General features: G+C 33.9%; 1 protein-coding gene across 1 annotated transcript; it reads right to left on the bottom strand.

Annotated features, from left to right (window-relative positions):
* Positions 1-4,332: 4,332 nt before the first annotated feature.
* Positions 4,333-9,665, bottom strand: Rpn13 (regulatory particle non-ATPase 13). The gene is made up of 5 exons (XM_088187200.1): positions 9,557-9,665; positions 8,915-9,253; positions 8,631-8,842; positions 5,000-5,214; positions 4,333-4,926 (listed from the first exon to the last, which is right to left on the bottom strand). The coding sequence occupies exons 2-5, from the start codon at positions 9,236-9,238 to the stop codon at positions 4,472-4,474; spliced, it is 1,206 nt and encodes a 401-aa protein (XP_088043326.1). The 5' UTR covers positions 9,239-9,253; positions 9,557-9,665; the 3' UTR covers positions 4,333-4,471.
* Between the last annotated feature and the right edge of the window lie 1,461 nt (positions 9,666-11,126).

The raw sequence follows: 11,126 nt of genomic DNA, 5'->3' as shown, positions 1-11,126 counted from the left end.
GAGCTTCTCCCCTCCACGCCCACGCGTTCGACGGTGGAACAGTGCTGCCAACGCGGCGGCGCGCGTAAATAAATAAAAAACGGCAGAGCGAAAGTCGAATCCCCGCTTACGTCATCCGAGCGCGGAGAGTGCCACACTGACTGTGTCGATGTCGCCTGCGATTCTCAATGTTTTCATTTTTTTTCTTATCGCCCTCGTTTTTTATTATGAATAAAAAACGCTCTTATCAAAGTAATAATAATAAACGGCGCTGTTTACGTAATTCTAAAGGATGATTAAAATAAAATAAGATTGTTTAAAACAGGGGTATCAAACCCGCAGAAGTAGGTCTAACGCGACCCGCGTCTTATTATATAGTAATTTCTCCTCAACTTTTTTTCGGAGATGGACTTTTTTAGCTCCCGCGGTAATAAGTCCTACTTTATCCCAATCGGACAAAAACTCCAAGATTGATTTTTTATTTTTAGCAGGGCTGTGGAGTCGTTAAAAAAAAACACGACTCCGACTCCGACTCCGATTCCGATATTTACCAACAACACGACTCCACTCCGACTCCGACTCCGACTTCGACTCCAACTCAAAAAAGTTTAATTTTATCAGGTATTTTTGGTGTTTTTCTACACGTTTAATATTCATACGCTATACACATTCATTATTACGCAATTAAAAATTCATAAATTTTATAATTTAAAAAAATGCTCGGAGTCGCTCATTTTTCACGACTCCGACTCCGGCCAAAACACCACGACTCCACGACTCCAACTCCGACTCTGACTCCGACTCCACAGCCCTGATTTTTAGTGTCTTCTTTGATATTTTCATAATCTGGTCAGCTTACTAATACATCAGAGGTGACGATCGTTAAGCCAGTTCTAGTCAACCGATTCTCGCTGAAATGCTATTTAACACCAAATATTGAAGTATTCCAAAAAAACAGTTTATATTACGTTACCAATTAATTCCTCATTATTTTTAAAACCGTTGTAGCACATTAGGCTTACGACTTTTCTTTTACGAAGAATATAAAAGTAGCTGATTTGTAGAATATCCAAAAATTTTGCGCTGCGCGATCAAGTACACCTTTATGCTTTCTAGATAAAGTATCATTTAATATAAAATATTATCAAAATCTTTGCCAACAAAAGTCTCGATTTTAAATAAAGAACAAAAAATATTTGAATTAAATATTAAAGAAAACTGCAGCTTATTAGCAAGACGTTTTAAATTTTTCGATGCGCGGATAGATGCATATAATACTATGATTAACAACAAACAAGAAAAAGTACTATTTAATATTTTGGATTAAATAGTACATTAATTATTGGATTTGTGTGTTTTCCCCTCCCTCCTTAAATTTGCCTAGAAAATAGCATGTCATTTAATGAAATACATACCATGAATCTTAATGAAATCGAAATAATAAAAGAAACTATTACTGACTGGGGAACTATTGCCCCTCCCCCTAGAAAACTGAAATTATGTCTCTTTTTGCCAGGCATTTAAAGTTTGGTTTATTAATTTCTGTATATTTTTATATCATAACATCAACCAACCAGCGAATGCAAAAGAAGTATATAATGTCTTTTTACGCAAAATAAATTTATGTCATTAAACATGAATGGCGAACCTTATAGTTGGATAGAGATATTCATGGGAGTTTTACAATCCTGATTCTTATTAGACGCTCAAAGATCACTGGACACTTATTTTTTTCTCTCTGAAAATATGTAATATTGAATAATTTTTCTCCTTACTTTTAGCCTTCTTAATTATAATTTTTCGGCTTTCAAAATTTAATACCTTTGTTTCTATGATTGCATAATTAAGATTTAATTAAATAAATCTATTATGTATATAAATTGAAAAAAGGTAATAAAACATTAGAGTAATATTAATGAAAAAACCACAATAATAAAATATAATATGTGAATATTACCAGTTTAGTGCAAAATTTGCCGTTTTGCTTGACAAACAAGGTTACCAATATTGCCCCCGATATTTACGATATTTCCTTCGTTATCCTTGTTCGAATATTTGATTTATTGTGTTTCATCCTTGAAAAACACTGTTCACACATATAAGTACTGCCAAAAAGCCCAATGATTTTCTTGCAAAGTCCCTTAAATTACTGTATTTTTCTTCTGATAAGTGTAATTCATAAAAATTCACCATAGCAACGATGCTGTTAAACCATAAATTTAGCTCCAAATTTGCCGGTAGCCAGAGTTTCATCGGTAAGTTGTCTGGTGCACTATTTATATCGGCATCTATCAAGCGAGCAAATATAGTGGATGCGGGGTATTTTATTGAAAACCGGCGAACTTTGTTTAAAATTGCTCTTTTAGTGCCTTCAGTTCATCTTACATTCTGCATCTACTTTTCATTTTTTTGACATAGCCCCCGTTATTTTTTTCAAATTTTTAAGTGTTATTTCGTATTTATCACGGTCATAGAATAACTTGAATACACTTCCTTACGACGTCAACGCAAGCAACGAACTGACAAATTTACTATCTATTTATGATAATATTTATCTAGGCATTATGAAAAAATATCTCGATAAAACACAGACACGTTCGATGATTTGAAGTAACTGAACAACTTTTAGTATAAGCGAAACTCCACACGTCCACGGCTGGGTAAAAACGTACCGTGGGCCGGATCCGGCTCGCGAGGTGGGGGTTGCTCACATGTGAGCTAAATTTTTCAGATCTTAAAATCAAAGTCTGAAATCTGCCAATAATTATTTTATTCATCGATATTCATCAAGTTTTTCTATTTTATCTCAAATGATTCTTAAACAGGAAAAATGATTAAATTGTCTTATCGTGAGGTCATTCTGAAAAAATGTAGTTTTTTTATAAAAACTGAATATCGTTTGAACCAGGCCAGAAATATTTTTCTCATTTCACTGTAGCACTAAGTTTCAAAACAAATGTTCCATTATGTCAGTCAAGAACATTAAATCTCGTAATCAGTCATTATCTTCGAGTCATGGGTATGATTTGTTCTTTTTATAAAGATATTTTACAAGGGGCTCCAGTAGTTAAGCAAATCGAATAAGTATATTGTAAGTAAATACCCACGTCACAATGTAATGTAAATACATCATTTGGAAATTCTTCATATTCTAACTCTTCAATGAAATTTTTGAACTGGCAATGATTCTTTTCATTTGTTGCAATGTAATTTATAATTTGCAGAACCGTCTTGCTAATATCATTATATTTGAAATATATAGTTGCCCGATGTTCACGGAGAACTATGCAATGAAAAAACCGTTTAATATTGTGGCAGGTGGATTCTTGATATCGACACCGTGAGTTTATTCTTTGAGTGTTACTAAACCGAGCATTTCTTCTTTCATAAGTACTTCTGCAGAAATATAACGAGTGTCTGCTATTCCTTACGAGCTGCCTGCGAGCCGCCATTTGCCCATGTGTGTCATAGACTATTGAACACAATCCGCAAAAAAGTTTGAAATGTTATGGATAAAATAAATTATAAAGCATTCATTTGGATCATTTTGGACTAAATATTTGAAATGTTTGTGACTCTCGGAAAAAATGATTGAATCATTATTTTTGTTGTATATAATAGGGCTTTCCAAAGCCCGAGCAATACTGCTTTAAATATGGTAATAGCTTCTTGGCTTATGGATTGTATTCATGGATGTTTTGTGGGTATAGACGAGTCGACGTTGGACCGTACATAAACAAAAATGTTCAGCCCAGGATATCATTTCCAAATTGCATATTTCCTAATCTATCGCTATTATGGCCCAAAAAGACTAAAAATATATGTTAGACAAAAATATAGATCTTAGTTTTACCCCAAATCATCCGCATTGGTGAAACGATCGAGGGTTGGAAAGGACGTTGTATCTTTCCAAAACGTTGCCATACTTTATTGCTTCCATCATCACTTCCATCCAGAATTTTGTAACATAACCACCACTTCGCTTCCGACTTGGAATATATGAGTTCAATTGAACTCGCACCAAGTGGAGCTACACGAAATCGACCAAGATGACCCTTAGAAATTTTCAAAGAAGACCTAGTAAAGCAGTCACTACAAATTTATTGGTGTCTCGTCGTAGTTATGTCGTTCAAGCCGCAGTGCCGAAATGACGTCCGTCTTCTATGGCGAGCGCCAGTCTATTCCACCATACTACCCTCTAACCGGCATGCTCTCCCCCTCCCTTAGCCATTGCTTCGGCTCACGCGCATCATACTTTTCGCCCTGCTTCTCCATGGTGTAGTTGTCCGTCCTGTCCAAATAGCCACGATTTTATTACAAAATTGTAATTGGAATAAAAATGAAACGATAATATTTATCAAGTTTATATTAGACATTTATTAACTTTCATACAATTTACACTCAATGCTGAATAAATGGATAATTGAAAATATTTAATATTTAAGATTCATTTAGGAAAGAAACCGGGGATGTAAAAAAATATTAATAAACGCTAGTCTAGAGGCATGTCATCATCTTCCTTAGGTTTTTTCTCTTCTCGAGTGGAAGTTTTGGTCTCCTCCTTCTCCAGTGCCTTTATGAAAGCCTTCATATCGCCGTTCTGGGCTGCCGTAACCGCCTCACTACCCAAACCGAACTGAGATATTATAGGCCCCAACTGTCCTGAAGCAATAGCGTTCGAGAACAAGGTCATCGCCTGAGCGAACTGCGGAGACAATAAGGTAGTCTTGATGTCGTCTTGTTGCTGATCGGCTTGGGGCGGTGGAAGGTGTTCCATTAAACCGGCGGCGTGAGGTCCGGCAGTGGCTATAACTTCAGGGGCGCTTATGACAGAGGCGAGGTCGACAACTTCTCCAGAGGCGGGTTTGGCGGATGATCCTTCTTCGCCCGCCGTGTTCGTAAGGCCAGATAAGTATTTTTGTAAGTCTGACAAGTATATGGGTTGTCCTGTTATATAAACGGATATATTAGTACATAGTTGATATATAAATGAGAATATATAATATTTAGAGTCGTTTACCTCTAGTTGTGGTGGTTGCAGTCGGTCCTGCGGAAGATTGCGTCTGAGCGCTGGGAGCACTCGGAGTGTTAGGTGTTGAAGGGGTGGTAGGGGTGGGAGCTGACACTGGTACTGTAGTTCTCGGTGGACGAGAAGGTGCCCTCGGAGCTTCGGAAGGAGGACGACTGGTCGGAGTCGCACTGCTGGATCTTGAAGTTTGTCCAGTCGGAGAACGACTGATATGAATAATAAAAATATTTTAGTAACCTTCCGTAAAATCTGATCTAAATTTAAGTTTTGATTATGTCATAGTATAGGAATAAGTAGTAAAATATTCAGAAAGTAAAAATAATTTTAGGGTTAATTTAAAAAAAATGTTTCCATTTCTACTGACATTGAACTTTACTTTCTGAATAATCTATGAATAATTTTGCTGGTCATGTTTGGTGACAGCACATATCTCTTGTTCTAAGTATGCGCATATTATCAATACGGGGGGAGTATGTTGTGAAAAAGGGTGGCAATATAGACATTAAAAGAAAACTTTTTTTTAGGGCATTTGCAAATCAAAATTGGATTAAAGAAGCAAAAAACAATCCATTTATTTCACTAGTCCTTCGAGCCTACAAGCTTCCTTAAGATGACTCTTAGAAGAAGCTAGAAGTCGAGACAGAAAGATACAATGCTGTAGAAGTGATTTTTAACCTTACCATAGGACAGTTAATGCGTAACTAAATTTTCGTGTGAATTGTTAATATTTCAGTAGGAATTCAAAATATTTTTGGCTTTTGATATATGTAGTTCCATTCCGACATATAAAACACGCCTATGCTAATAAAAATCTCTCTAAATTAAAAATGTAAGATAAAAGCCTCAAATAGCAAAATTCAGCCAAATACTTAGGATTAACTCTGGACTTTAAATTAACATGGAAATCCCATATAAATAACATAACTTCAAGAGTAAAAACAACTCGTGCTCGTCTATATCCATTATTAAACAGAAAGAGCAAACTAAATGTAAAAAACAAACTGCTCCTGTACAAATCGATCATCCGACCAGTTTTTTCATATGCGTTCCCAGTCTTGGGAGGTATACTTAGTCGTAATTATTCGAAATCACTACAAACGCAACAAAATATTGCGCTAAGAATGGCGACAAATGCTCAATGGTTTGTCCGAAACTCAAATATACATAAAGATTTGAAAATAGACACTTTACGCGATTACATCGATAAACTTAAAGTAAATTACCATGACAGAAATAAATATCATTCTAACCCATTAATTAAAAACCTTAATAAGGTAACATGAACATTTAAAAAAAAAAAGTGCTAGCTAACTTAATAAGAATAGGTTTTTTTTTTGCCTTAAAAAATAAATAAATAAAAAAGAGAACGAATAAATAGATACCCAGGTGGATGGCTTTGGCCAGGAACTGGAAAATTAAATATTAGACACTGTATATATAAAACGTTCAATTTCATACGAAACTTGTGTAGATAATTCTTATCGCATTCTTTTTGTATATGATCTCATTTACGAGTTTACAGTGCCTCCGCTGTCATTGTAGTGAGAACGCCCAGTTAGACATAAATAATTGAAGTAGTAGTCAATTATCTAATGAATTTTATTAGAATGTATGTCGAAAAGCTGGCCCAGATCTAGGGGGTTAAAGTTTTGAAAGTGAAAATCGACAAACGCTGAAATAACTGTATTACACGCAGGGCCGCCGAGAGAAAAATTGAACTCTAGTGCTAAAAATAAATCAAATTAGAGATAGATTACGATTATTGTTAATGCAACAAAATTGGCCTCTGAAATTGAGGTGAAATCAGTTTTAATATTCTGAATATCCATTGCATGAGATCAAAAAATAGGTAGTTTAATTATAAATATTTTACATTTGTTTATAATATTTATAACTCAAAAAAGATGTCTAAGACTGCTATTCATTCATTGCAAGGACTTGTAAAATATTTTAACCGATGGGGAGTCATCTGATATAAACACAATAGATCTTGTAGATGAGTTGTCAGTTCTATGCATATTAATAAAAAAAGATATGCCCTCGAGGGAAGAATTAAAATTCATTACAGTATTAAATTTTGAGCCAAATAACAACATTTCCCATAGAATTTTATTAACTTTGCATATATCAGTTGCAAGTGGTGAAAGATTTTCCAAATTAAAAATCATCAAAAACTATTTAGGATCTACAATGACTTAAGATAGACTAAGCGGATTGTCTATGATAGCTATCGAATATGAGTTATGTAATAAATTGTGTTTTAACACGTTGACTGCCGTGTCAGCCACTGGTGGCCGACACCAAGGTATTCCAATCAGGCCGTGTCGACCACTGGTGACTGACACGACATACCTAACTATAGATTGTCATTTTGCACTGTCTTAGTTAGGAAGGTGTGCTCTATTAGAAGCTACTGTACTCAGGTTAAATAGTTATTATAAAGCAACGTTTGCCAACCGGTGATCCACGGACCACTGAAGGTCCGTAAGGAATTGTGGTGGTTCGTGGAGTAACCTCAATATACTTTAAATCTGTTTATTTAAATGTTTTATTATATTCTAATTCGCCTTATTAAATTGCGTCTTAAGCCATTATCCTAAATTAGTGATGCAATTATTAATAAGTTTGGCAGATCTCATGCTTGTTCAAAATATTTAAAGACCATCTCATACCTGTTTAGATGACAGTTTAAACTAGCGCATCGGTCACAAAATTCCAGTAAGAAAACAGACTAATCCAATAAATAGGTGGGCGAGCACTAAGCTTCCCTCATGGTAAAAACAAGTACAATTTTATATTTAGAATGTTATTTTTACGAAAAAAGCATAGTTGCATTCCGCCGGATTTAAAAGTTAAAGGTTGGCAACCGTTGCTATAAAGCATCACAATTTAAACGAAAAATATCATTAACAGTCGATTTTTATTATTTTGCAGTTGGATGTAGTTCATATCACAGCAATATTTAGAAGGATCTATATCACATTATAACAACAAATAATTTGAATTTGTTCTTATTACTGTTGATTCACATTGTTGGTCATGGTTGATTTTGTAAATAGGGTAGAGTTAATTATATTCACCCATTTAATGATCCAAATTTTATGGAATCAGATGCTAATTTATAAATTTAGAAAACATAGACCACAGGTTCTCAAAGTGGATGATGGACAATTACTTAATTATTTATTTTTTATTTGATATTAGTCAATAATATTTTATGAAAGTGTGCATTTTTTGCTTTATTTTATTAGATAATTTTAATCGTTAGTTGCTTTATTTTTAAACTATCTATTTAAAATTCTAAAATTGTGTATTGCGTAGTTGAAAAGTGGGCGATGAGTCAAATAAGTTTGAGAATCTATGCTATAGATAATGATATTTTAGAAGATACTTATCCAATGGGAACTTCTATATTTATTTAAAAATGTAAAAAATATTGTGAGAATTGTAAAGTGATTGTTACAGTCAGAACTGAATCTTTTTTTTCTGAGCTTAAAAATAATGTATCCACACTTGTTCGACGAAATCATCGCCTTCGATACTTGAATGATCAAATCGTACAAAAATGAAAAAATATTTTTCTCTCACTGTAGCTATTAATCTAATCGATTTAATGACTTACCCCATTGTACTAAGTAACGACGATAGACCGCCTATTTGCCCTACACCTCCAAAAAGTTGCATCAACTGTTGTTGAGACATATTATTTAAGATATTTTGCAGTTCTCCGTCGGGAGCTCCGCTGCCGCTTCGACCGCTACCGGCAGCCGGCGGATTGTTAAGAACCTCGTTTATACGTCGGCAATATTCTTCATCTTTATCAGTTTTCGGCTCCTGCGAACAACGAAAGAGTTGTGTAAAAATGCAAATCATCGCGTAAACGTTAAGATAAATATATATATATACCTGCATCCAAAAGAAGAGTTTCCGAGACGACGCCGTAAATTTTAAAACGTACATTCTACCGTCAGTGCATTGTGTGACTCGAGTGAATTCACAATCGCCCGGAAAAAGGATGTAATCGTCTTCTACGGCGCCGGTCGTACGATCTTTCCAACAAAAATGCATTAATGAGTCTTCTCCTTGATACAGATACAGGAGACCGCGTCTACGATCTGACACTACAAGCCCTTCTCTTATGTTCGCTTGTCCCGCTCGGAACTCAACTAGGTGTTTTCCTCCACCGCTACCTGAGCCGCTGCCGCTACTGAACAAAGCGCCTGACGACATTTTAAGTGTTTATTTCTAAAAAAAAATACACAAACGACGTCATCACACAGGTTATATGTATTTCATTATTAGCTACGAATAAATTAAATATAATTTATAACATGTGCAAAAGAAAATCGTGTACATAAATCGACTATTTCAACAATTACGACGACAGTAAATATAAAAATTGATACAAAACGGTACAGTCATCGCTCGAAAGTCCGAATTGAGCAATTGAATAGCTATTTTTTAAACTTAACTTAACGTAGTCGTAATTTACAACAATTTATGATCGATTGAACGGCAAATTAAACGAATATTCCGATAAATACGTACTCAGTATCTGCTGAACGACGCAATCGTTGCTATAATTCCGGTGAGAAACGATAAATGAAAACTACAAGTTCATGGCGTGTGGAAAGTTGCCAGTGCTCAAAATTAAAGTAAGCCAAGCTGACGTTTTTTATTTAAATTCTTATATAACAAGCTATACAAATATTTTTATTTTATATATAATAATGACGATTTAAATAGAGCTGCTTTTAATTAAAAAATATTTCCAGATAAAATTTACAAAAAACATTTTTATAGGGTAAGAAGATTTGATTTTTAGAGATCTGGTATTATTCGATGTTTCGAAAAGAAACAAAGACGCGGCCTATTCTACATTTTTTTCATTTAAATTCATTAATAATTAGTAGTAGATAAATATCGACTATTTTAAGGGCATTTTTTACTGGAACTTCAACATAATAGTTATATTCGTGTCATTAGCTTGCGCGACCGAATGTTTATTTGTGTACTATTTAAATTAGTTAAATATATTTAAATATTTTTAAAAATACGCTGGACTATTAATTTATATAAAAATATTTTTGCGACTGATTAATCTTATATATTTTGCATAGAAATAAGTTGATTAGTCTAACATTTCGATTTTACTCGCTGTGTTAATTTAACCATATCATTTATTTAAGTGAAATAGTAGTTTATGATAATATTTCGCCTTCACGTTTGGTAAATAATTGTATCTTTACAATTTATTATATAAATTGTGGGACATGAAGTTCCAGAATTTGTGTATCTTCTTTATTTATCCGATTTTACAGAAGCGGCCATGACGCATGGCAGCGCGACTCGAATTGCCAGTACTGGGGTTACGAGTCGTTCACTCTCATTTTATTTGTACTGGTCTGGGGGATGGATGGTGACGGGTTGCAATTACACAAAGATTAAACCGCTGCAGTAGTATTTTATAAAAAATAAAAAAATATTTATGTTTGTTATTTAAATATACACGAATTAGCGATAAACGAAACAACACTAACCATTGTCTTCCCGTCCCATAAAAATAATGTGCTACCCTCTATCACCGCCACGTCAGTGTTACCAGAGTGGCACCAAGTTTTGGTCATAATGTGTCGAACTGAAAGAAAAATTGGTTTCGTGAGCAAACGCACCTGAATGTTATTTTTGAAAGAATATGTACTTACAATTTATGAGAATTTTGCGCAATAACTGGCAAACAAAATTTTTTTAAATAATTTTAAGAGGAAACATTAATAAAAGTAATTCTATTCTAAACATGCAAACGACTATTTATGAGAATTTTGCGCAATAACCGCCAAACAAAACTTTTTTAAATCATTTTAAGAGGAAACATTAAAAACAAGTAATTCTATTCTAAACATGCAAACGACTATTAAATATATATTGTTTTGAAGTTCTGTTTCAAACTAATGCAAAGCTTTATAAAATATATATGGCTCTTGATTTTATGAATGTTTTTTCTTATCATTTTATTCGTCATTTCTTTTGACTCAAAATTATTATGAATTTTGCATGCGTTGTTGCTGAATGAAAACATATTATGTTTAAATATATGTAACTTATTATTTAAAAAAAG

The sequence above is a fragment of the Plectrocnemia conspersa genome, unplaced genomic scaffold (genome assembly GCF_051122295.1).
Source record: "Plectrocnemia conspersa isolate PC_06_02 unplaced genomic scaffold, ASM5112229v1 ptg000005l, whole genome shotgun sequence".
NCBI classification, from domain to species: domain Eukaryota; kingdom Metazoa; phylum Arthropoda; class Insecta; order Trichoptera; family Polycentropodidae; genus Plectrocnemia; species Plectrocnemia conspersa.
Note: the sequence above shows the minus strand (reverse complement) of the source record. Positions and strands in the feature narration are given on the sequence as shown.

What these genes read in the sequence shown, in the direction of transcription:
- Rpn13 (XM_088187200.1), bottom strand. Translation starts at nt 9,238, where the DNA reads ATGTCGTCAGGCGCTTTGTTCAGTAGCGGCAGCGGCTCAGGTAGCGGT. An exon ending in AACTCTTCTTTTGGATGCAG is followed by an intron (nt 8,843 to 8,914) that starts GTATATATATAT and finishes CGTTGTTCGCAG; the next exon opens with GAGCCGAAAACTGATAAAGA. An exon ending in TGCAACCACCACAACTAGAG is followed by an intron (nt 4,927 to 4,999) that starts GTAAACGACTCT and finishes TTTATATAACAG; the next exon opens with GACAACCCATATACTTGTCA.